Genomic DNA, 26,838 nt, shown 5'->3' with positions numbered 1-26,838 from the left:
TTCCATGTACTTACACATCCTGTGGCACACTTTCATTGGCTCATTATAGTAGTTATATTAGTCTCATAAAATAAGTTGCGAGGTTTTTTCCTCGGTGTATGGTTGGAATTACCCATTCATTAACAATTTGGTAGAATTCATCTGTAAAGCTCTCTGAGCTCATTGTTTTTTTCTTTTTTTTTTTTTGGCAGGGGGTAGATTTTTACAATATGGTATATAGTCAATTTCTTTGTGGTTATAGAGGGTCTATCCAGGTATTATGTTTCTAGAGTCAGTTTTGGTAATCTGTGCTTTTCCAGGAATTTATTCATTTTGTTTATGCTTTCCAATTTTCCGACATACAGTTGTTCATAATATCCTTTTAAAAATGTATGTTTTATCTATTATCTGTTGTATAAGCTGTTGTATTTGTGGTTACGTCTCTTTTTCATTTCTAATATAATTTGACTTTTCTCTCTTTATAGCTAGACTGTTAAAGGGTTGGCTCTTTCCCCCAGCTTTTCAAAGAATCAGCTTCTGGTGTTCTCAATCCTATCATTTCTTTCTGTTTCATCGATTTCTACTCATCCTTATTTTTCTTCCTTCTATTTTCTCCAGGTTTACTCTGCTGTTTCTTTGATAGCTTCTTGAGTTGGATGCTGAACTTGTTGAGTTATTAACCCAAACACCTACTCAACATCTCCCCTTGCACATCTAATGGGCGCTCCAAGCTTAACACGGCCAAAACAGGACTCTTGGTCTATACCTCCAAAAATGTGTTTTTCCTACAGTTTTTCCCATCATAGTGAAAGGCACTGTTTCATTCAGTTGCTCAGTGAAAAATTCAGGAATCATCCCTGTTTTCTCTCTTTCTCTATACTCCACATCCAATCTTTTCTGCCCAATTTTAAAAATATAGCTTGACTCTCACAACTTTGCAGAACCTCCCCTGCCACCACCCTAGTTACTGCCATGATCACCTGTCCTAGACTGTTGTCAGGGCATCCTTACTGGGCTTTTCCTCCTAGTTTTGTCCCTCCATGGAAGTTCTCCACACCGCACGTACAACATGGATCTGATGATGTTAACTCTCACTTCAAAATCCTCCCAAGGCTTCTCATCTCAGAAGATCCCAGTTCCCATGGTGGCTCTAGCTGCCTCTCCAACTGTGCACCCTACCATTCTCTAGCCACATAAGCTTTCTCCCCAATATTCCAGGCATAGTATCTCCGCAGGGCCTTTCAACTTGCCAAATGGATATCTCTCCTCAGATATCCATATGGGGGAATAAAATGAGGGCAAAAGCCTACAGATATCTAGATAGCTCCTCCTTCACCCTTGTTTTATCTGTCTCAAAGCCCTTATCATCATGTAACATTATATTATATACTTATTTATTGTATTACATGTTTAGTATAAATCTTTGCCACAAGAATGTTAGTTTACAGTCTTGTTCAGTACCGTGAGTCCAGAACCTGGCATACAGCAGGTATTTAATAAATGAAGTGGGAAGGGGGGGGGGGAAGAAGCAGAACTAGAAGATTCCTTGTTAAGCACAGAACTAGTACAAGGAGCATTGGATGGATTGGATGGTGGCTGGAATCTGAGTAAGGTTGCCTTGAGAAATAGTCCTGTCCTGAACATCCCATTAGATAAAACTTTTCTCATACTCTTAAATATTTTTTCTGACACAGAATTGCTGGATCTTAGCTCCCAAATCAGCTCCTCTAGGAAGTCTTCCCTCTCCCCTCCTGGCAGAGCTAAGTGCTGCTTCCTTTGTGCTCCCAATGCCCCTTCGCCACACCTCCAGCAAACCATCTGATAAAATGACAGGTCTCGGTGCAGTCCTGGCATGCACCGTCTTCTCCGACCAGAGTTTCAGGAAGGCCAGGGCTGTGATTTGTTATTTATTCCTTGATCCTATGAGAGGCAGGCTCAGATGAAAGAATGCAATGGGTAGGCCCCTGAAACGAAGGTCCCTCGAAGGTCCCTCGTCTGGAACAACGTCAGGCTCCAGGGCAGGCAACTTTGCTGCTTCTACTGAAGGTGACGATATTGAGAAAATGCGGGTGCGGTGAAACTCTTGTGGCAGCGCAGTTTGTGCGTTTGTGTACAGAGGGTCAACGGCCCGGAAGGGCCACACAAAAAGACGTGCGAAGCCTAGGCCTTTACTTGCCCCAGCATCGCAAGGGCCTATTAATCCTTAATATTCAAATTCCTCCCACTAAACCTGCCCCTCCGCGCCCAAGCCGCCTCTTTTCCCCAAATGACGGTCGATGGCAACCAATCGGGAGCTTGACACGGTTTCCACCCCCTTTTCCCTGGCCGGAATGGACACAAACCCCAGCCAATTGGTAGCGTCGTTGCCGAGGCCCCGCCCCACCCTGGCCGCCGCACCCAATGGCGGGCGGGCTCGCGGCGGCGCCGGGGGCGGGGCGCGGGCGCGCAGGTGCAGCAGCGCGCAGGCCGCCCGGGAGGGCGGGGCGCGACGTCGGCCGTGCGGGGTCCCGGCGTCGGCGGCGCGCGCGCTCCCTCCTCTCAGAGAGAGGGCTGTGGTAAAAGCCGTCCGGAAAATGGCCGCCGCCGCCGCTGCCGCGCCGAGCGGAGGAGGAGGAGGAGGCGAGGAGGAGAGACTGTGAGTGGGACCGCCGTGGCCGCGGGCGGGGACCCTTGCCGGGGGGCGGAGGGTAGGGGCGGGACGTGGCGCGGGAGGGGCCCGCGGGGTCGGGCGACACGGCTGGCGGATGGCGTCCCTCCTCTCTACCCTCCCCCTCCCGCCGCCACCGGTGACGGCTCCCCCCTCGGCCCGCCACCCGCACTCGCGGTGACCGTCCTCGGCGCGGTCTCCCAGGGCAGCCTTCGCCTGGCGCCCCCCTCCCTCCCGCCTCCGGCGCGCATCCCGGCCCCCGGGCCCGCGGGCGCCCCTGTCGCCGGGGTTTTGCCTGTCGGGGCTGCGCGCGCGTCGTGCCCTTCTCGGGGCTTCGGGCCCGCGGCGTCGTCGCGCGCCCGCCGCCCCAGCCTCTCCCTGGATCGCGCTCTCCCCTCTCCCTCCCTCGCGCGCCCCCTCTGCCGTTACTCGGCCCCCCCACCGGCGCGCGTGCGCAGTCCGCCTCCCGTCGGGAGAGTGCGCCACAAGGGCTCCTGCGCTCTCACCCCCATCTCCAGGCTTTGCCTCCCCCTCCTTCTCGCCCATTCCATGACTTTCTGCCCCCACTGCGAGCGAGTCGGTCCACCATCTCCTTTTCTTTCTAGCAGGAGCAAGTAGGTGGGAATTATTGTCCACCCACCAAAGGGACTAGACATTGTGTTCCTGGTCCCACAACTCATCATAAAGAGGCGGTTATAGTTCCCATCAGGAGCCGTAGGTAGGGGACTGCGTGTCAGGGAGCACCAGAGGCTCTTCGGTGGGAGTGCGCCCCCAGGGTCTTTGGGGGGTTCCGTGGCCTCAGAATATGAGCGCCCTCCCATCCTCCCCGCCCCCCTTCGCCGGAGATCTTCCAGTTACATAAGTGGAGTGGGACATAGTATGTAACCGGCTCCTATGGTCCTGGAGTGCGCCCTGCTCAAGATCATCATTACGATGGGGGCAAGTTAATCGCATCGCTGTGGTTCCTGTCAATTGCCCCTGAAAGTTTATTTCCTTTTTAGTTTGGTTATAACTGAATCACCCAGACTGAAACTCAGGTGACTTTTACGTGGTGTGGCATTGTTTCTGTGGGTTTTGCCCTTAAGACTTAATGTCATCGTAAAGAGTCTAAAAAAAATTGCTTTCACCGAGAAGACCGTTGATGACCTTGCTAAGTGGACCCGAGCCTGGGAAAGCTTGCTCTGGAATACCTACCTCTGTGGTGGTCGCCTGTGTCGTGAGTGTGTTCGTTGTGGATTGGTCACAGCAGAAATGGGCTCCACCACAAAAGTGATATTCCTGACTCATGGTCAGGCAGATGTGTGCTTTTGGTTCTTTTTCCAGGAACAGGAATGGACTCTGCAGAGCCATTCACACATTGTGTCTCTGTTGTGTGGGATCAGTACCCCAAATTGTGAGATGGTAGGCTCGAATTCAGGGGGGTGGTTGGTGATGGTGGAAGCAAATCTAGCAGCGCGTGATGCCGAGTGGCTTAGACTTTGGAAGACTCTCACAAGTTTCAGGTGTTTTGTTATACTAGAAAAATGAAGCTTATTGGTGCCATGGTAGTAAAATTGACTGTTGTTAACAGGCAGTTATTACTTGCGGAGAAATTTGGGGTTCGTGGCCAGAATTTTCATTTGGATCTCAGCGATTTCAGTTAACAAGATTAAGCTGACCTCTTGGGTATTTTGAAATATGCTGGATCCTTATGAAAACAAAAACGGTGTCTGGGTTTTTTTTTTTTAGGTCTTTTAGGAATTTCCACCAAGGATTTAGGGAATAGGCTTATTTATGGGGTTTTTTTAGAACTTCTATTTCAAACTCCAGTCAAGAAGCCTAGGAAACACTTTTATTTTCTTACCCGGACACAGAAGAACCGTAAGGGGCACAGCCAATCTAGTAGAGTACTGTCGGTTAAATAAGTTGCCACAGACACCGATTTGTGGCATGTCAGCTTCATGGCCGAACACTGAGGGACATTCCTGTCCACAGACACACAAAGATTCCAAGGTTTGTGCATCTGAGCCACTGATGTGACAGGATGAGGACTCTGTTTTGCATCATTGGCAATGCGCTTGCCTCCTCGGGTGCCCCTCCAGTTAGCTGTCCGTCATACCCCCAGCCTTCTAAACAGCACAGGCTGCTTCCAGAGTATAGTGTCTTCGAAAAGTGCCTGGTGGCATCTGAACTCTGTATTCCGACAGCTTGACTCTATGGCTTTTTTGCTATTAGGGGCCTATCACACCGTCCTATTTCTTGTTGTTACAAATGTGCCTGGGATGCTTGAAACCTAGAGTAGCCAAGTCTTTATTTCACCTGATAGAGCATGATGTGCTCAAACCGTACTCCCCCTTTTGTGCTGTTTCCCTATTGGGAGGGTTAGAATACAATTTTGCATTCTATATGCAGTCTCCAGTTAGAGTCATTGTTTCTTCTTTGCTCTGTTTCTATGTAGCCAAATCTAGATGGTGGGGAGGCACCCTGTGGAGTTTGGCTAGATAAGTCCAATATGATGTCACCCCCACTAGAATACTGCTTCTCCCATGTGGACATAGAATGAGAAGAGCAGAGGTAAAATTGTTAGTTCCTTACTCCAGTCCCGTTTCCACCACTAATGTATCTGCCTGGGACTATTTGCATGATAAATCTGTGTCCTGGAACCTGTAATCTTTTCAAAAGGCAAATATCAGTGGACATCTTTTAATTGGTTAGGAGCAGTGTGTCCTAGGCTGCTTGAGTTATCGATGAGAATACCTACCTCTGTGGTGGTCACCAGGAGAGAATCACAGAAAATGTTTCACGTTTGTAGTAACTACAGTTGACTTTTGAATGATGCAGGGATTGGGGCCCTGACCCGCACCCCCAATGCAGGTGACAATCCACGTATAACTTTTGACTCCCCCCAAATTAACTACTAATAGCCTACTGTTGACTGGAAGTCTCACCATTAACATAAACAGTTGATTAACGTATTTTGTATGTTATGTGTGTTATATGCTGTATTCTTACGATATAGATAGTAAAGAAGACGTTGTTAAGAAAATCATGGGGAGGAGAGAATACATTTACAGGACTGTACTGAAAAAAAATCTGCATATAAGTGGACCCGCATAGTTCAAACCTGAGTTATTCAGGGATCAACTGTAGTGTCTGTAGTGTTTTAAGTGCACGGGATTGGACGGGTGGGGGAAACACAGTCCTAGACTGGTGGTGAGTTCCAGGGAGCACAGCAGGACACCTGCTTGTTTTCACCACCCTCTGCTTTGGTGACGTGCGTGCAGACACAACCTGTTTTCTTCCATAGAGCATTATTGCTGTTCCAACAGAAGGACCTTGTCCTCAATTTTTCTATACCAGCCTTCTCCAGTCAAATTGCCGTTGTCACCACTGTGCCTTTACCTTGTTTCCAGCAGGACAGATGTTTTCTTCCTTGGGCTCACTTACACAAAAGTTACGCTCTTATGCCTTTATCTGTTCTCTTCTGCCTTTCTCCTGCAAGGACCTTTTTCCTTTTGAAATCTTGATTCGCATGCCGTTACTAAGTACTTGGCTCTACCATGTTTGATGGTAGGTAATGGTGTTTGGGGGAACTGAATGGGAATTTGGCAGCAGGCAGGGTATCCCCACTCCCATAGCAAAAGAGGGGTGGTCATTCTCATGAATAAAGCCTTGGCCTTTATAATTTCTTCAAGGCACACTTATGTTGGGTCTGCTGGCATATGAAGGTGTCCTCACCGTGGCTGTTTTGCAGTTACTCCAGATGTCTGAACTCTCAGGAGCGAGCCTTAGGAAGGGTTCACTTGTCTTCCTTGCCTAGGAGCTGGGGGCACCATATATGTAGACCTACAAATTACTGCTTTATTGGGTGTTTGTCTACCTGCTTTCATTTGCTGGCTCTTTTTTTCCATGAAATCGTGAGTTAATCAAAGATCTTAAAAATTTCAGAGCTGGAAGGCACCTTAGTCCAGCTCCCTCAGTTTACAAGTAAAAAACAGATTGTGGCTGTGAGAAGTTGTGGCTTTGCCAGGGCCTCCCAGCCAGGGTACCAGTTTGATTTTTATGATATAGCTGAGTAGTACTGTTACCTTGACTTCTGGATTTCAAAGCATTCTATGACTTGACTATCTAAGGGAATTGTAAGGCCTCACTGCACCTCAACAGATAATTCTAGGTGGTATCCTGGTAGTTATAGACCAGTGGTAAAGACTGAGTTGGTGTTGCCCTTCCTCTGAGTTTAATTACATGAGTAATTGCTTGTGTGAATAGTCTCGAAGTCGTATGCTCTAGGCTTTTTTAGTCTAAAGATAAAAGTGCCGCTCTTGGGCCAGCAAGGGTACCAGAGATTAGCTAATGTGGGGCGGTTTAGGTTTTAACAAGGAAATGATGGTTATATTGATGAAAAAAATGTAATGACAAAAGTCTTTTGAACATGTTCAAAAGCAAAACAGAAACTATCGAATTAATAACTTAGTTTGTTGAACATCACGATTTACTGATCTGAGAGGCTTAACAGGGATCGCTCTGAAGCACACGTGCGTATTTTGGAGGAGGGCTTTGGATCTCCCAGGGCGCTTGGTTTCTGTTGGTGCTGCTTTCTCTCTCTCTCTCTCTCTCTCTCTCTCTCTCTCTCTCTCAGGGTTAAAGCTCCTTTAAGCGATGTTACAGCAGCTCATTTCAAATTCAGCTGCTTGAAAAAGAAAAAGGGAACACTTTGCCTCTGGATTTTGCATGTTCTTTTTGGGATGACATTTTGATGTTGCATGTTCTGTTGAACATGTGTTCTCTCCCTGAGTATTTCTGCATGACATAGCACAAGAAATACTTACTGGGGATCACCACTAACGGTCTGCTGTATAAAAGTGTCGAAATGTCCCTCAGAGGTGACAAGGCTTGTGATAGTGTTGATTTTAACACACACGAATCTTTATTTTAGTAATGTGTGTTATGTTCTAGTAGTCGGTTTATCCTTTGTTTCTAGTAGGTAAGCTGGGAAATAGTATAGTACTTTGTCTATATGTTTATCTTCAGAATGTCCCAAATAGCCCTGGGAAAAAGGTCGTGCAGCACAATGGGGGCTTTCAACTTACGATTTTCTTTGTTTTAGGCTCCATAAAAATACAGACTCACCAGTTCCTGCTTTGATGTGACATGTGACTCCCCAGAATACATCTTGCTTCTGTAGACCAGCTCCAACAGGATTCCATGGTAGCTGGAATGTTAGGGCTCAGGTAAGTAACCTTCCTTTTTTTTTTTTTAGTATATGTCCTGGTTTGGCCATCTGTTTTTAAAAAAAAAAAAAGGAAAAAAAAAAAAACAAGATGTACTACTCTTGGACAGTATAAAAGTACCCCAAAGACTAAAGATATAACTGTGCCAAACTGTGCCATATAATAAAAAAAAGTCACTTCCCTGAGCCCTGAAAGGTCAGTTTGGGTAGGGTTACTTGGTAGCCACAGCGTGATCTGGGGGCGGGCGTCAGATTAGAGCCGGAACTGGTGATCTGCAACTTCAGTTCACCTTGAAGCAGGTCAGCTGAGCTGAGAGCCCTTTGACTGAGCTCTTCACCTGCCACTGCTGCTGTCGCCTAGCGGTCTTCAGCGTGGTGCTTTGTGTGCTTTGGTCTTGGGTAAATGACTTCCTGGTCAGTGTTAGTGCTCAGTGGGAAAACATGTTCAGTTATGGGGACTGATGAGTGGTCCCCTAGAAGGACGGCCTCCTGAAAGCTGTCCCAGAGCAGCAGAGCCCATGGCTAATAAGGTGTGCACGGGAACTGAAGAGAGCACCCAGACACGGCTCTGGCTCTTGAGACTCTAGAGCAGAATGAATGTCTTTTGAAAAGCTGAGGATCTAAGCCAGACAAGGTCTGACACTCAGGTGCTCTCTCAGCCACACTTTGGGCTACTTTGGTACCATCGTGTGGACTTTAATTTTGTAAAAATTAGTGGTTCCTTAATTTCTCAACTGTCAGGCTCAATATCTCCAGCTTTTTTAAAATCAGTGGTCACTCCCCGTTTGATGTTTTGACACCTGGATTTCAAACATTCCATGTGGTAAGGCAGAACATACTAATTGAATTTTTCCGTTCTTTTCCTTAAGAAAAAATGTGAGTTTACACATATGCTGCCATTATAATTCCAGCTGAGACACCCCCCCCCCCCAGTAGCACTTTGTTGTGTCTCTCTGGTAGTTTCGGACGCCTCAGTCTAAAGCTTTATGGACATCCGTGACACAGCCTGTTTGGGGACTATGTAAAGGGCTGGGATTTGGGTGGAGGAGAATAGAAGGTGTGAAGGAGTGAAGAGCCTGGCACTGCCTGCAAGTCCCAAATTTGGTTCCACTTCTGATCCTGTGACTCAGATTGTCATTTCTCCTTGATTGCTGCGGGGTGTACTCTGGGCCCTGCTGACAGGACGTTCTTTGTGCACCACGTATTTATGCTGGTGGGAGTTGTGTGGCTGGCGCTTTGTGCATTGTCTCAGAAATTGCGTGGACTAAATGTCATATGGGCAGTGAATGGGTTTCTTCTGGTAGATGTTAGGCCTGGGGGATGGCTTATGTTTTTAATAGTCTTTTTCTCAGATTATGAATGGATTTTATAAAACAGGCAGTGGTCACTCTATCTAGTTCCTTCTAAGAAATGTAAAAAATATCTCTTAGTACTTATGAGTGGGAAAGACACAGCCACTTAAGCTGCAAGAAACTTTGAAAGGAATTCTCCAAGGATAGAACCTGTGTTTAGTAGATAAGTGTTTGATATCTTGTTATTTTCCTTCTTTTCCTTTTTTAAGAAATTATAAAAATAATGCATGCTTTTATGGAAAACAAACCATTTTAAAGCCTACTGTGTAAAAAGATGAAAGCTCCCTGTTAGTCTCCGTGCTCATTACCCAGAGTAACCACTATGAATGTAGATCCTTCTGAGTCTTCTCAGGCTCTACAAATATGCACTCTTTGTGTTTTTAACAAAATGAGGATAATATCATACATAGTCCGCATCTATCCAAATCCATGTGATACGTTTCTTTCTGCCTCACTTCTGTTAAGTAGCAGTGTGATCTGGTGCTGACTTACTGTCCTGCATTGTCCTCCTGTTGGTTTTCCCACTGGTTTGCTATTAAACATACTACAGGATTGAACTTCCTTGTGTGCCACTCTTTTTGAAGAACGGCTACCTAGGCTTGGAATTGCTGATGGGTGCCACCACATTGCCTTCCAAAATGGCTGTCTCAGTTCTCATGACAGTCTGAGAAAGTACCGCTTCCTATACCCTCCCTGAATTGGATGCCCATCTTTTAAATTTGTGCTCCTTGGGTTATTACTGAGGCTGAACCTCAGTAATCATCAGCCATTTGTATTTGGTCTTTGTGAATTGCCTATTCATGTTCTGCGTTTATTCTTCCATCAGGATGTTTCTTTTTACGTTGATTTGTAAGAACTTGTATTAAGGATATTGTTTGTCGTCGTGCAGATGTTTTCCTACTTTGTCATATATCTTTTGATTCTCTGCTTGTCATGTTGCCGTATCCAATTTCTGTTATGATTTCTTCTTTTGATTTTGTACTTAGAACATCCTTTCCCACTTAAAGAACGTGTGAATATTCGTCTATATATTTTTTCTTCCTAAAAAAACGTGATGTACTGTATTGATATATACAAAAGAATCTTCTAGGTAAGTTGTCCTTTGTTTTTCATATGGTTATAAAAATGGCTGGTTTTGTATTGAGCATCGGGTAAGGATGGGATCGAGAGCCCACTTAGCCAGTCGTGTCATAGCCGCGTGGGGATTCAGTCAGTCATCTGGTCTTCACCTTTATCGTATGTCGACTTCAAGTAAACAAACATCTCTTACTTTTCTCTTTCCGAAGTTTTTCTTTGTGAGACTTGATGGCAAGCCTGTCAGCAGATAATCATTTATTCATTCACCCAACAAATATTCCAGGCAGGGGCAGCATTGGGCCCTGCAAGTGCTGCCTTCTCCTTGACTTGGGGCAGGGCTCTAGAGGCTGCAGTGCCAGTGGCTGCGGCCGCAGCACTCATTCCAGAAGACTCAAGAAAATAGTGGATCTTCACAAAGTAGGTTTTGGATCAACGAGGAGGAATCCAGAGGGTGTGTGCATGTGTGTGTGTTTAAAATTCTGACACAGAAGTTAGAGCTTAGGGTAGACTGAAACATAAGCATAGTTTGTTTTCTGTCTCATGTAATTGCGGGCTGATTTTTGTCTTGAATTATGATGAAGGCTTTTTGCTGTTGAAACAGTTCTATATTCGGCTATCTCGGTTGTGATGGAATAAAAGTTGTGTACTGATAAAAATGGTAATTTTCTTCTATGATTTTGAAGCATTTCTGTAATAGCTGATAAAAATAAAGTCAGGCTTTTGGTGAATATATTCTTAGGGGGAAAAGTGTAATTTTTTGCAGCTTGCATCATTTAAATCTAATAAATAACCTTAAAACTGAAGTGGAATCCTGGTTTGGAATGAGAAGTATTTTTTTACTTAGAGAAGGGATATGAACAACTTATGATTAAGGAAAAAGTTTCTTGTAGGAGGCTGCTTTTTTCATGAATTTTAAAAATAAGTATATGATACAGAATGAGAAAGGTTGTATAAAAGGTTGTATGGTTAAAGAGCTCCTTGCCACCCTGTCCCCAGATATCCATTTCTCTCCCTGGAGGCAGCCATCGTTACCAGTTGTTTTTTTGTTAATCTCTGTGTATATGCATGTATGTATGTGTGTGTGTGTGTGCAGTTTTTAAATTGTGGTAAAATATACGTAACAAGATTTACCATTTTAGCCATTTTTAAGTGGACACTTCTGTGACACGGAGTATGTTCTTGTGCAGCCATCCCCATTATGCATCTCCAGGATCCTTTTCATCTTGCAAAACCAAAACCATCTCCATTAAACTGTAATTCCCTATTCCCCCTTCCCCAGCCCCTGGCAGCTACCCTTCTCCTTTTTGTTTCTATGAAATTGATTATTCTAGGTACCTCATATTATATTATATTTTATAATCGTGTTTATATATTTTGTGGGCATATGCACACAAACAAGGGTGTGTGTGTGTGTGTGTGTGTGTGTGTGTGTGTTTACACAAACAGTGAAATGCCATGCACATTTCCAAAATTTGCTCTTTTTAGTGAATGTATCTTGGAGATTGGTATCAGTTTCTATAGAGCTGTATCATTCTTTTTAAGGGTTGCTTTACTAGTATACAAGAAATTCCTAGAGATGGGGCTTGCTTGGTCAAGGGGTATGTGCATTTTAAACTTGGAGAGATATTGCCAAGTCAAGGGTGACCTTTTAATTGCATAGTTTTAAAGAAAAGACTACATATGAGGAGATGAGCACACGAATTTATGTCTGCAGTGCTATTTGTAGAGACTAGAGAGCTGTTAATTAGGCTAGGAAGAAATAATTTTTAGCAGTTAGCACTAGAAAGCAAAACTTCGGAAGCTTCCATTTCATCAGATGTGACCTCATGTGAGCAGAGCCTGTGAGGCAGGACCCTTTACTTGACAAGGGGAACTTCAGCCAGTTCTCGTTTGTGAATATTGAAGAAAATGGAGCATTTTTATTTTGCTACTAAGTTGCAGTGGCTCCTTGGGACTCAGAGTTACAGGGTCTCCTGAAGCTGCTGGACCTTCTGTCTCATTTGTATTGTAATATGCATAAGGAATATACTGGAAGTATTCAGGACCAGAATGCTGTTGTGTCATTCTCTTTGATACTTTATAGAGCAATACTTCATTAATTTACCCTATACCAATTGAGTGTCTATTCTGTCATTTACTGTACTAGACGGTGCAGACTTCCACTATCCTCAGTGATCTTCTGATCTAAAAGAAGATACAGATCGGCAAACAGACGTTATTTACAAGGGGCCAAATGCTACGATGGAGGAGTACTGACCACTGAGGGAACACATCAACGTTAGAGAGGTCCCACCTAGACTTGAAAGTGAGATTGGGGAGGAGACTTCTTTGAAAAGTGACCTCCAGGACCTGAACCATAAGGCAACATTAGCTAGTCCAGGAGAAGGTGGAACATAGGAGTGGGGGAGAGACCAGCATGCACAGAGGCTCAGACAAGAGAGAACTGTTGGGCTGGGCCTGAGGAGTTTGGAGGATGGAGATGAGACAGGTGCGGCAAGCCAGGCCTAAGGGCTAGGAGCAGTTTGCAGAGTGTGCTGGTAGGAAATCAGACACACCACACCAGCTGTGCTAAGCAGGCTCTGCTTTCTTTCTAAGTCACACCCCATTCTGAGATGTTCCCACGCCCCAGAAGGCAGTGTAAGGAGCTCTGGCCATCCATCCTGTCCCCTTGCCATCCCCATGGCTCTGGAGGCCATCTGCCCTGAGCTGGCTTCCCACCCACCCATCAGGGCCCCGGGGCTCTCCCTCCAGGTCTCTTTATGGAACCTTTCTTCCCTCCACTTCTGCCCCAGGAGACCCATGAGGAGAGGGCTTCCCATTCTCCAGCACACTTCCTTCTGTGATACTCCATGCCGAGAGGAGGGCGGGAGCTTGTGTGGCATGACCGTCCACTCTGGTGCCAAACTCACTGCTTAGTTCTTCTGATTTTTATTTATTATTTTTTTTTACCAAGACTTTCATGGTGAAGAAAGCAGTGCATAATCAAGCTCACTGTGTCTTGTCAAGGGCCAGGTCCACCCTGATGAGCCACCACGGATGGCACTGCTGCGATTCCCACAAGCCTGGGCTCAGGAGGTTGGATCAGAGCCCTCTTTACCTCTTCTCTGTGTGGCTACTCCTTGGCCCTCCCTTAGGCCATCCTGACCCTCCCGTCTTTGAGGTCTTGCCTTCCTGCAGTCCTCCTGGCCCTCTTCCTCCCCAGCCTCTGCACTCTGCTCAAGCGTTAGCTACTCCGGTGCTTTCCACTTGGACCTCAGAAACGTTAGCAGTTTGCCCCGTTCACATCAGCCTCCTTTATGGAGCTCCATGTGACGGCTCCCGTGAAGTCCCGGGCACGGTTGCACTTGCTTGCCCTGCCTCCCTGAGGTGGCCTGTCCTCCGCAGGTGATGGGGATGCTCTCCATGCAGGCTTTATGCTGCGTTACACGTGAGAATGTATAACGTTCAAAACTGTTTTTACAGGCTTGCGGGAGGGTGTCCTACTGGATGTAACATTCTGCAACTCGCTCTTTTCACTCGGTACTTGGCTTTTGAGTTTGGTCCGTGTTGCTCTGTACAGACCTTCATTCAACATGTCTCCTTGTGCTGTAGAAACATCTTTATAACAGAAGCCCCACCAGAGCCCAGAGGGAGAATGGAATTTAGAGAAACGGGGATTGACATCTGGTTTATGTTTACATCCTTTGGTCCTATTAACCAAGAAGATATTTTTATTTCTTTGTTTGTGAAAGCTTTCCACACAAAAAAAGGCATCCATTTTCTAGATTTATTAATAGGGCAGTCCGAAGGTTTTATTTTTAGATTTGAAAGAAAGCAAAGCAGGCTTCTGAGATACGCACGTTTCCCTTTGTTCCCATCTTTGCAGCATTCCACACTGCTGCTAAAACACAGACGTGAGCACTTTAAAGCATGAGCTGACCTCTACATGTGGATTCTTCTTGAAAACATTAAAGTATTTTGATTTCTTTGGGGCCTCTAGTGGTACTCAAGTTTTGATAGTACTTTGATAAGTTATATTTTAATTTTGTCTATACATATTCAATAATACAGTTTTAAAGTATAAATTTGTGTGTTTCTGGTTTTTGTGTTTTTGTAAACAGCAGAAGGTATCGGTCCATATTAGTGCTAATTTGCTCTAATATTTTCAGCTGTTTTTGGAATTGCACTTGGCAAAAAAACACAAACGTCTGCAGTTGTGACAGTTTGTCTTTTTGTTCCACTTAACTCCAGAATAAATAATTCTAGTGATTTTTTTTTTCTAGGCTCATAAGAACATAGGAATGATTAAAGTCGTCGTAATACTTAAGGAGTTAGGGAAAGTTGAAAAGTCTTTAAGTGGTCACCCTATAAAAAATGTTAATGTAGCTTGTATGCAGCTGTCTAAAATTGCTTAGCCATTCTTCTAAGTTGTTTAAGACAAAAATGTAGTATTTATTAAGCTCTTTATTTTTTTATTTTATTTTTTTATTTTTTTTTCAACGTTTATTTATTTTTGGGACAGAGAGAGACAGAGCATGAACGGGGGAGGGGCAGAGAGAGAGGGAGACACAGAATCGGAAACAGGCTCCAGGCTCCGAGCCATCAGCCCAGAGCCCGACGCAGGGCTCGAACTCACGGACCGCGAGATCGTGACCTGGCTGAAGTCGGACGCTTAACCGACTGCGCCACCCAGGCGCCCCATAAGCTCTTTATTTTTTAATTCCACAAGTAATTTTATCATTGTGGAAAACACATATGGAAATGACTGTGGAAGTTCCACCACGCGGAGAAAACTGCCGTTACTGTTTGGTCTGTATGTTCTTAGACCAACAGTTCTGACTCATGGTTGAAAATCCACGGGTTCCGTAACCTTGGATGGGAAAAATACTTCATCTTGATTTTCACTAACCTCTCACTGAAAATTCAGTTTTCCTTCAATGACAAATGTAGGCTACAGACCATGGTAGTGTTAGGAGTACCTGTGACTTTGTCACCAGTAGAGATGAAAGATGCTTTCTTACCACATTACAGTTACAGATATTTTGGAAACATCATTTGTCCTTATCATACTTCAAACTTAGGGTAGTTATTAGACCTAGGTGTTTAATGGTTTCCCAAAGAAGCACATAATACTCCAGCACCATCTCGATGTGCATAATTCATCAGTTTCTATGTATTTAATTTTATGCATTTCAAAACATTCTTCTGAGAAGGGTTGCGGAGATCCAGAAGGGCCCGCGGCAAAAGAAGGTTAAGAACACCCAGTGTGTATGTTACGCCGTGCGACTGCAGACATCGGAACTGCCAGCCCTTGAGTAGTCACTATGTGGGGAAAAGAGTAAAGAAAGCCCTAGAGCACAAGTGCCAGAAAGGGAGACAAAATGGCATTTAAAGCTTACTTCAAACTATTCTGTCAAATATTTTTATGAACCCATTTAGTGTTTTTGCAAAATCCGTGCAAAGTGTAATGCAACTAAAACTGTTTAAGAATGCTTAATACCACATAAATTTCTTGATAAATAATAGTCTTTTTTTTCAGTTTTTTTTTTATTTTTTTTATGAAATTTATTGACAAATTGGTTTCCATACAACACCCAGTGCTCATCCCAAAAGGTGCCCTCCTCAGTACCCATCACCCACCCTCTCCTCCCTCCCACCCCCCATCAACCCTCAGTTTGTTCTCAGTTTTTAACAGTCTCTTATGCTTTGGCTCTCTCCCATTCTAACCTCTTTTTTTTTTTTTCCTTCCCCTCCCCCATGGGTTCCTGTTAAGTTTCTCAGGATCCACATAAGAGTGAAACCATATGGTATCTGTCTTTCTCTGTATGGCTTATTTCACTTAGCATCACACTCTCCGGTTCCATCCACGTTGCTACAAAAGGCCATATTTCATTTTTTCTCATTGCCACGTAATATTCCATTGTGTATATAAACCACAATTTCTTTATCCATTCATCAGTTGATGGACATTTAGGCTCTTTCCATAATTTGGCTATTGTTGAGAGTGCTGCTATGAACATTGGGGTACAAGTGGCTCTGTGCATCAGTACTCCTGTATCCCTTGGATAAATTCCTAGCAGTGCTATTGCTGGGTCGTAGGGTAGGTCTATTTTTAATTTTCTGAGGAACCTCCACACTGCTTTCCAGAGCGGCTGCACCAATTTGCATTCCCACCAACAGTGCAAGAGGGTTCCCGTTTCTCCACATCCTCTCCAGCATCTATAGTCTCCTGATTTGTTCATTTTGGCCACTCTGACTGGCGTGAGGTGATACCTGAGTGTGGTTTTGATTTGTATTTCCCGATAAATAATAGTCTTAAAGTTACCTTTGCTGTTGGCATTTTAAACATTTTTCTTGGGGCCCCTGCATGGGTCAGTCGGTTAAGCGTCTGCCTTCGGCACTCAGGTCACGATCTCACGGTTTGTGAGTTCAAGCCCCACATCAGGCTCTGTGCTGATAGCTCAGAGCCTGGGGCCTGCTTCGGACTCTGTGTCTCCCTCTCTCTCTCTGCCCCTGCCCCACTTGCACTCTGTCTCTCCCTCAAAAATAACCATTAAAAATTAAAATTCTTCTAGAGTCTTCCTTATGCACCCTGTGCATACATACATACTGTTTTAAATAAATGGGATGATATTATAAATGTACTGTTGTAACTTGCCTTTTTTCCTCAGTGATGGGTTGTAGATATCTGTCTGTGTCAGTAAAAGTAGATTGATAACACCACCTTTCTCTAAGATGAAAATAACGTGATTGTATTTACTAACTATAAAAATAATATCTGTTCAATGGAATTTTTTTTTAGAAAATAAAGAGGAAAAGAAAGAATTGCCCATAAATCTGGCATCTACAGATAACATCTGGCTAATGTCTTCACGCCGTCATTTTTGATGATCACATGACATTTCATTGATGACTATGCCTCGATTTAATTTGGGGCATATCCATTGTTTATGTGTTTCCATTGCTTTGCTGGGTTCAGCTGTGTGCTGATGATTCCACTCTGTGCCTGCATATCTAGCCTCCCTCTTGAACCCCACATTGGATGGCCTCTTCAGTATTTCCACTTGAGTTCCTCATAGACATTTCAAACTTAACAAGTCCCAAACAGTTCCCTTGCTTTTTTTTCTCCCCTCAAATCTGCTTTTTCTCCTGTCTTTTCTAATTTTTTTTTAATGTTTATTTTTGAGAGAGAGAGACAGAGCATGAGCAGGGGAGGGGCAGAGAGAGAGAGGGAGACCCAGAATCCGGAGCAGGATCCAGGCTCTGAGCTGTCAGCATGGAGCCCGACTTGGGGCTCAAACCCATGGACTATGAGATCATGACCTGACCCGAAGTCGGACACTTAACCCACGGAGCCACTCAGGCGCCCCTCCTCCTGTCTTTTCTATCCCAGTAAATAGCATCAGTATCCATCCAGTTACCAATGCAGAATTCCAGGAGTTGTCCTTTGCCTTCTGTTCTTTCCCTTACCAGCGACTCATGTGGGGATCCGTGTTCAAAATGGACCTCACAGCCAGCCGTGTCTCACCACCTCTAATGCTAAGGCCTCAGTCCAAGCCCCAGGTCACCTCTCAATGGATGCAGCGGGACCTTGGGTGACATTGAACAGCTTCCTCACTGACACTCATGAAACACCACACATTTCATAGGACTATTTGTTATACTGACACTCAATTCTGAGTGACAGGACTGTTCCATATTTAGTAACTTTTTCATCTGGCTGATACAGTTCAGTTTAAATACTGAATTCCTTGCTGCTCCATGCCGAAGGATCTGCAGTTCATCAGGCTGTCCCCCAGCCATTCATCCCACGAAGGAGTTAGGTGTCTCCAGTACCTCAGGCACTGTAGTAGGCAGGTGGAGACTGCTTGGTACCTTTCCTCGTGGAGCTTAAGTTTGGCAAGAGAAACAGACTTAAATAATTCACAAGTAATTATGTAATTACAGCAGGTTAAGTGCTCTGAAGGCCAAGTGGCGGTGGGGGGGGGAGGGGTGGTTACTCACCATGCTCATGAGTAATGGGGGAACAGTGAAGCCTTGGGAGGGATAAGGAAACCAGTGCTAAGGAGGCAGTGCTGAAGCCAAGACTTGAGGGGTGAACAGAAGTGGGCAGGACACAGAGTGGAGGAGGGCTTTCCCAACTGGAAAGGGCATGTGTGAAGGCCGCGAGCCTGGCAGGAGCTTAGCCCTCTAAGGCACTTACAAAGCCCTGTGTGGCTGGAGCAGAGTTGGGGCGGGGCAGGTGGTGGTGATGCAGGCAGAGAGAGGTTGACAGGCTAGGTGCAGGATTTTTTATGTTAATCTCAGAGCAATAGAAAACTACTGGAGGGTTAGGTTGTTTGGCGTTTGAGTTTTTATCAAAATACTACGGCCACTCAATAACAATATAACTCCTCAAAAGAGGTTATGGTGAAAACAACAGCCTACCCCTTCCCCTTCCTGTTCCACAACCCAGATAGGACAGCTTTTAACTGTTTCTACTTTCAGTTTCTTTAATGGTTACCTTCAAAATTAAATCATCTGCTTATCCATCTCTCTTGGTTTACCAACTTTGCAGAATTAACTCCCTGAAATGGAAGAGGATGGCTTAGCTTCCATCACCTCCCATGTTGAGACTCACACTCACATTTTCTCTCTGACTCCGGACGGTGCTTCCTCTTCTGTCAGCTTGCGGCCGTGTGGCACTTCCCCTCTGTTAAGATGAGGATACTAGCGACCCTGCTCTTCCTCCCACCTTGACCTAAAAGCTATACTTGACCTGGGCACCTGGCTGGCTCAGTCGGTGGAGCATGCAACTCTCAATCTCGGGGTTGTGAGTTTGAGCCCCATATTGGTGTAGAGATTATATAAAACTAAAATATTTTAAAAAATAAAAAAATAAAAGCTATACTTGATCATATTCATTCTTACAATTACTAACATTTGTGCTCTGCCCTCCAACTACATCCACGTGGTCGTAGGTTAATTCTAAAGTTGAATGAACACTTGGGGCGCCTGGGTGGCGCAGTCGGTTAAGCGTCCGACTTCAGCCAGGTCACGATCTCGCGGTCTGTGGGTTCGAGCCCCGTGTCAGGCTCTGGGCTGATGGCTCAGAGCCTGGAGCCTGTTTCCGATTCTGTGTCTCCCTCTCTCTCTGCCCCTCCCCCGTTCATGCTCTGTCTCTCTCTGTCCCAAAAATAAATAAACGTTGAAAAATAAAAAGTAAATAAATAAAGTTGAATGAACACCTGTCAACATCCTTGACACCGTTACACGTACGTAAATATTGTTACCCTGAGGCCAAGTCACAAGTGCTAGGATTACATTCCCTTCTTTATAGGTCTGGAGTCACAGTCACTAGACCACTCAAAGGAGAATGACCAAGCAAGGTAAAATGGATTCTCCTTTCTTACACTCCCATCACCTGCTTACAATCTTTGCCAGAATTTAACGTGCTTCATGTTTGGACCTTGGCTTTCTTGTACAGATCTTTGTTTTCCCCACTGTTTCTGATGGCCATTTGCTCTTCCTTAATAGTATTTCCTGGTTTTGTAAAATCTTTCCAGCCATGCTGTTTCTTTCCTGTAGCTCTGCATCGTCCTCTCTCCTGCCCCCCTCCCAGAGGGGGACAGAGCTCTCTGTCCCCCTCCTGCAATCTGGATGAGTACTTGCTCTCTGAGGTGGTACACAGCTGCCACCCGGGTCTTCCCTTCGCGGAGATCTTGGGTTGGAGCCACTGTTTCTCAGAAGCCATGTCTTTTACATGGTTTATTCCTCATTTCCTGGATACTGGGATAGGGTGTGTGGGTAGTAAACTGTAATGGACACGGTTGTTCCTCACCATATCCATTCCCTCTTTCCCCGTTCCTAACAGGGCCCTGGTGTCATCTACCTTTCTACCTTGCTGCCGCCACCAGCAGGGATCCTTAAGACATTCCACACATTGCATTCCCTTAGCAACTGATACTGTGTTTTAATTTTTTTAGAGAGAGAGTGAGTGTGAGCCGGGGAGAGGGGTGGAAGGAGGGAGGGAGAGAGAGAGAATCAAGCAGGCCCCGTGCTCAGTACGGAGCCCAGCACGGGGCCCAATGCAGGGCTCGATCCCATGATCCCTAGAATCATGACTCAAGCCAAAACCAAGAATCAGACACTCAACCAAGTGGGCCACCTATGTGCCCCTTGGCAACTGTTACTGATCCAGGTTAGACCTATGTTCTCAGTCCACTCAGAATGAAGGGAAGGGCTTTGATGGCATGTTCAGGGTAAACCGACCCTCACTGGGTATAAATAAGGAAGATGCTGTTGGCGGCTTTGGTGTAACCTCAGACTGAGGTGTCAAGCCTGAGGACAGCACTTCCTCACCAAGGATCTGGGGGCAGATGGACAGGAGGAGCCTGGGGCCTGCCCCCGCTCTGGGCTTCCAGTTGTAGGAGAGAATACATTTTCTTACTGTGTAAGCCAGTTGGAGTTGGCTTTTCTGTTACTTGCAGCCAAAAGCATTGTAACAGACATGTCTTCCGAGTCACTGCATGTCTGAAATGTCCTTCTTCTGCTCTTCTACTCAATTGACTGAGCATAGAATTTCAAGTTGAAAATCATTTTCCCTCCTAATTTTGAAGGCATTGCTTCCATTGTCTTCTAGCATTCAAAGTTACCAATGGAAGAAACATCTGATGTCAGTCTGATTGGGGTTCTTTTGAAGGTGTCTTTCTTTTCTTTTCTTCCCTGGAAAATTTTTAGGATTTTTTTTCTTTTTCTTTAGGGTCTTGGAATTTCATGAGAATGTGTCTGGAGTTGTGTCTTTTTCATTCATTGTGCTGGGGTCATTCAGTCAGAATACTTTTGTCTATTGTCAACTCTTTTCTAAAAAATGTTTCATTTTTCCATTTTCTCTTTTTTATGGAGATGCCTCTTAGCTTAATTTTGGACTTCTTATATTGGTCCTCTGTCTCAATCTTCTCTCATATTTTCCTTTTGTTTTCTTTCACTCTGAATTTTGGAATGTCTCCTAGACTCTATTTCCATCCCTTCTGTTAAATTCTTTATTTCAGCCAAATCTTTTTTTCTACTTACTGTGAAGCCTGTGTGCCTACTGCCTAGATTCAACAATTGTTAACATTTTGACATATTTGCTTGGTCTGTTTAGATGTGTGCATTTTTAGGGGCACCTGGGTGGCTCAGTTGGGTAAGTGTCTGACTCTTGATTTCAGCTCAGGTCATGATCTCACGGTTCATGGGATCGAGCCCTGTGTTGGGCTCTGCGCTGGCAGTGCGGAGCCTGCTTGGGATTTTCTCCCCCTCTCTCTGCCCTTCGCCTGCTCGTGTGTAGGTGTGCTCTCATAATAAATAAACTTAAAAAAAATGTGCATTGTTATATCTTTATGCTGACCATATGAAAGGAATTCGCAGACATCATGACATTTCCTCCCTAAGTACTTCAGCATACATCTCCTAAAATTAAGGATATTTTCCAATACAACACAATGCCCTGAGCATACCTAAAAACATTAACAGTTCTCTACTGTTATCATTAGACAGCCATTCTAAATTCTGATTTCTCCCAAATGTCTCTTACAGCTGTTTGGGAAGAGGGGAGCTAGAGAGCAATTAAGATTTATTCGTTATATTTGAGTATGTTTCCTTTTTCTCTTTTGACAAGAACAGCCTCCCCACCTCCAGTCCACCTGTGACATTGGCTTTATGAAGCAACTAGCCCACTTGCTTTACAGAAGACCCACATTCTAGATGTGTCTCTTTCCCTGTTTATCTTTTATATTAATTGTAAACGAGAGGTTAGATTTTAGGGCTTACTTAGGCAAACATTTTGGGCAAGAGTATTTTGTATTAGTATCAAATCAGGAGGCACGTTCTGGTTAGTTCTCTTGTGGCTCCTGATGCTGTGTTTTACCACTTGGTTGAAGAAGCGGATGACTACTAGATCTCTCTATTGCAGATGTACAGTTTTCCTGCTGTAATTGAGAAGTAATATGTGGTATGCTTTGGCACCATACAAAGATCCTGTTGCCCAGCAGTTCACCTACTGATTTAGCATTCATCGATGATCCTTGCCTCAATCGATTACTTCATTGGCAGTTACAAAATGATGGGTTTTCTAGTTCTGTCCTCTCTTCTACATGTAGTATTGGCATTCTTCTGTAAAGAACTTTCCCTTACCAAGTAAGGAGGAACTATATTTCCTCCTAAAAAGATAGCATAAGCGCTAAATCTTTGCCTTTAATTACTAAATTAATTACTAGATTCCAGAGCAAGGAGTTGGTGTAATAGTCACCTCCAGGTGGTGGCAAACCCTTTGCTGTTGTGTTTTCTCTTCTCTTTTATGTCAATATGAACTCATGGATTTTTATTTATTGAATGTTTTGCAATTCAGCTACAGTCACTATCTTTTTAATAAAATTATTCCAAATTTGATCAGTGGGAGTCCCTTCATGCTGGCACCTGTGTCCTCTTGGCATACTCTCATTAATTAGTCTTTGAGTGATTCTTTGCTTTCTGGCACAAGACATTCCATGTGTGCTTTTCCTGACCCAGAACTGGTTCCAAGAGCTCCGATTCCTTTTAGTGGAAAATGGTATTTAGGAGCCAAGCTTTGGGTGCTAGATGTGCTCATTCTCACTGGGGTGACATTCTCTCTAGGTTCTCTCAATGGACAAAGCTAAAAATGCTGAAAAGATAATTTTTAGACTCATGAATACATAATGATGTCTTTGGTGGAAATTTAACATTTGAGGGTTTGTCTTTAACTTTTATTTTATCCTTATATATCAACTGAAAATGTTGACTCCCTAATTAGCCTACTTATTTGCTTTATCTAGTAATATATAAAGTAGTTACAAAATTATAATACCAATATTACTACTAACCTGCAGTCTCAAGGGCTGAAGAATCACAGGACAGAGAGTTCACAGCAACCACAGCAGCTGAAAACCAAGAGCAGAAATCCTGGAAAGCAGATAGCCACAGGCAGGGGGCCCAAATTCTTCATATAACTCTGCTAAATTCCAGCGAAGGCAAAAGAAATGAACAGAGATTTCAGATGCTGCCCACCATAGGGAACACAGTTTGGAGTTTAAATTCTACTGAGTTGACTTCCTGTTAAATCCGTGTCTTTATTGCAGTATAACCGAATCCAGAGTCTAACAGTGTATCATTCACAATGTCTAGACGTTTGAAAAAATAGGAAAATGTGACCCTTACTCAGGAGCAGGGGTAAGCAAATTATTTTCTGTACATAGTAACTATTTTAGTCTTTGCCAGCCATATAGTCTCTGTTACAGCTACACAGTTCTGCTGTTGTAGTGTGAAAGCAGCCATAGACAGTATATAAATGAATAGGCCTGACTACATTCCAATAAAATTGTATTTCCAAAGATAGGCAGTGAGTCATATTGGGCCTGCAGGTCATAGTTTGCCCACCCCTGTTCAAGAGAGAGGCAATCAGGGGCACCTGGGTGGCTCAGTCGGTTAAACGTCGACTTCGGTTCAGGTCATGATCTCGTGGTTTGCAAGTTCGAGCCCTGCGTCTGGCTCTGTGCTCACAGCTCAGAGCCTGGAGCCTGCTTCAGATTCTGTGTCTCCCCTGTCTCTGCCCTTCCCATGCTCATGCTCTGTCTCTCAATAATAAATAAACGTTAAAAAAGTTAAAAAAAAAAAAAAGGCAATCAATGGCAACCTACCCCAAGATGACCCAAATGTTGGAATTAACAGGATTTTATTTTATTTATTTTTGAGAGAGAGAGTGAGTGCATGCGATGTGGGGAAGGACAGAGAGAGAGGGAGAGAGAGAATCCCAAGCAGGCTCCTCATTGTCAGTGCAGAGCCTGATGCAAGGCTCTATCTCAACAACCCTTGAGATCAAGATCTGAGCCAAAACCAAGAATTGGATGCTTAACCAACTGAGCACCCCCCGCCCAGGTACCCCTAGCAGAGAAGGATCTTAAAGCAACTGTTGTAAGCTGTGCTCAAGAATGTAAAAGAAAATATACTTGTAATGAAAGGACAAATAAGTAATCCTAAATCCACTCATATCAATAATTACGTTAAATGAAAAGTGGATTAGACATTTTAGTTAAATGGCAGAAACTGTAGGCTGGATTAAAAAGCAAGGCCCAGGGGCGCCTGGGTGGCGCAGTCGGTTAAGCGTCCGACTTTAGCCAGGTCACGATCTCGCGGTCCGTGAGTTCGAGCCCCGCGTCGGGCTCTGGGCTGATGGCTCAGAGCCTGGAGCCTGTTTCCGATTCTGTGTCTCCCTCTCTCTCTGCCCCTCCCCCGTTCATGCTCTGTCTCTCTCTGTCCCAAAAATAAATAAACGTTGAAAAAAAAAACTAAAAAAAAAAAAAAAAAAAAGCAAGGCCCAACTTTTGTTGTCTATAAGAGAAGCAGTTTTTTAAAGTTTATTTATTTATTTTGAGAGAGAGTGTGTGTGCACGTGCACATGGGAGGGGGGGAGAGAGAAAGAGAATGAATATTCTAAGCAGTCTCTGAGCTGTCAGCACAGAGCCCAATGAGGGGCTTGATCCCATGAACCATGAGATCATGCCCTGAGCCAAAATTAAGAGTTGAACACTTAACTGAGTCACCCAGGCATCCCTGTAAGAGAAGCAGTTTTAATGCTAGACACAACTAGATTAAAATAAAAGGATGGAAAAAGGTATACCGTGCAAACAAACAGAAAACGTAGGAAAACTGGAGTAGCAATACTAATATCAAAAAAAGAGACTTTAGGGGCGCCTGGGTGGCGCAGTCGGTTAAGCGTCCGACTTCAGCCAGGTCACGATCTCGCAGTCCGGGAGTTCGAGCCCCGCGTCGGGCTCTGGGCTGATGGCTCAGAGCCTGGAGCCGGTTTCCGATTCTGTGTCTCCCTCTCTCTCTGCCCCTCCCCCGTTCATGCTCTGTCTCTCTGTCCCAAAAATAAATAAACGTTGAAAAAAAAATTAAAAAAAAAAAAAAAAAAGAGACTTTAAAACAAAGGATATTACCGGAGATAAAGAGACACACACTTCATAATGAGCAAAGGGTCGGCTCATCAGGAATACATTAACAGTCATGAATGTGTATGTGCCTAATTATAAAACTGCAAAATACATGAAGAAAAATTGGCAAAATTAAAGAGAAAAAGACAAATTTCATAATCATACTTGGCAATTTTAATACTCTTCTTTCAATAATTGTTAGAACTAGACAAAAGAATTAGGATACAGATCTGAACATTACCAGCCACATTGACCTAATTGATATTTATAGAATAACACACTCAACAACTGCAGAACACAGTCTTTTCAAAAGTACATAATATAGTTCAACAGTGTAACATTTACTGGACCATAAACAAGTCTCAAGACATTTCAGAAGTTTGAAACATAGATTATGTTCTTTGATCAGAACAGGATTAAAATATCATACCAATAAGATCTAGAAGAAAAACCCCTACTATTTAAAAATTAATACATTTCTGAATAGAAATAGAAGTCAAAAGAAAAATTAGGAAAAGTTTCAAGCAGTAACAAATTATAATGAAAATAAAACATGTTAAGATTTATAGGATTCAGCTAAAGGAGTACTTAGAGGGAAATTTATATGAGGTATGAACAGCCAAATTAGAGGTAATTAACAAAGCCAAAAATTGGTTCTTTGAATATATCAACAGATAATCTGCTGGCCAGACTAATCAAGAAAAAAAGAGAAGTATGTAAGTTACCTACATCAGGCAGAAAAGGGATATTACTGAAGCCTCTTCAGACATTAAAAGGATTATAAGGGAATGTTATAAACAACTAAAGTTAGCAAATTGGATGAAATGGATAAATTCCTTGAAAAACAGGACATATCAAAACTGACATAATATGAAATAGAAAGTATTTAGTAGTCCTTCATCTAGTGAAAATATTTAATTCATTATCAGGGCACCTGGCTGGCTCAGTCAGTAGAGCATGTGACTCTTGATCTTGCGGTCGTGAGTTCAAGCCCTACATTGGGCGTGGAGCCTACTTAAAAAAACAAAAAAAAATTTAATTCATGATTAAAACATTTTCCCAAAAAGAATATTCTAGGCCTAGATGGTTTGGCTTCACTGGTCAATTTTATCAAACATTTAAGAAATAGCACCAATCTTAACATAAACATTAGCTTTTAGAAGAGAGAGGAGGAAGAAGAAACACTCCAGCATAACCCGGATACCAAATCTTATGAAGACATTACATGACAAGAAAATTCAAACCAATATCCGTCATGAACATAATGTAAAAATCTTAATAAAATATTAGCAAATCACATCCATCAGTATATAAAAAGATAATGTGTCACAACCAGGTGAGGTTTATCCCAGGAACACAAATATGATTTAACATTCAAAACCAGTCTATAATTCACCATATTAAGAGAAAAAAAGGAGAGGGATGCCTGGCTGACTCAGTCTGAAAAGCATGTGACTCTTGATCTTAGGATTGTGAGTTCAAGCCTAGTGTTGGGTATAGAGATTACTTAAATAAGTAAAAACTTTCTGAAAAAGAGAATAAAGGAGAAAAATATGGTTATCTCAGTAAACATAGAAAAAACATTGACAAAATTCAGTGCCCATTCATAATAGAAACTCACCAGAT

At 43.7% G+C, this 26,838-nt stretch overlaps 1 protein-coding gene across 1 annotated transcript in view; it reads left to right on the top strand.

Moving 5' to 3' along the window:
- The first annotated feature begins 2,470 nt into the window (after positions 1 to 2,470).
- MECP2 (methyl-CpG binding protein 2) overlaps positions 2,471 to 26,838 on the top strand; it is a 68,222-nt gene continuing 43,854 nt past the window's right edge. Inside the window, exon 1 of the mRNA XM_047847760.1 lies at positions 2,471 to 2,614. Within this exon, the coding sequence (XP_047703716.1) occupies positions 2,553 to 2,614 (62 nt within the window). The 5' untranslated portion in view covers positions 2,471 to 2,552. The remainder of the gene's footprint in view (positions 2,615 to 26,838) is intronic.

Source organism: Prionailurus viverrinus, unplaced genomic scaffold (assembly GCF_022837055.1).
Source record: "Prionailurus viverrinus isolate Anna unplaced genomic scaffold, UM_Priviv_1.0 scaffold_49, whole genome shotgun sequence".
In the NCBI taxonomy this organism is placed as follows: Eukaryota; Metazoa; Chordata; class Mammalia; order Carnivora; family Felidae; genus Prionailurus; species Prionailurus viverrinus.
This window is presented reverse-complemented; position numbering and strand designations above follow the sequence as displayed.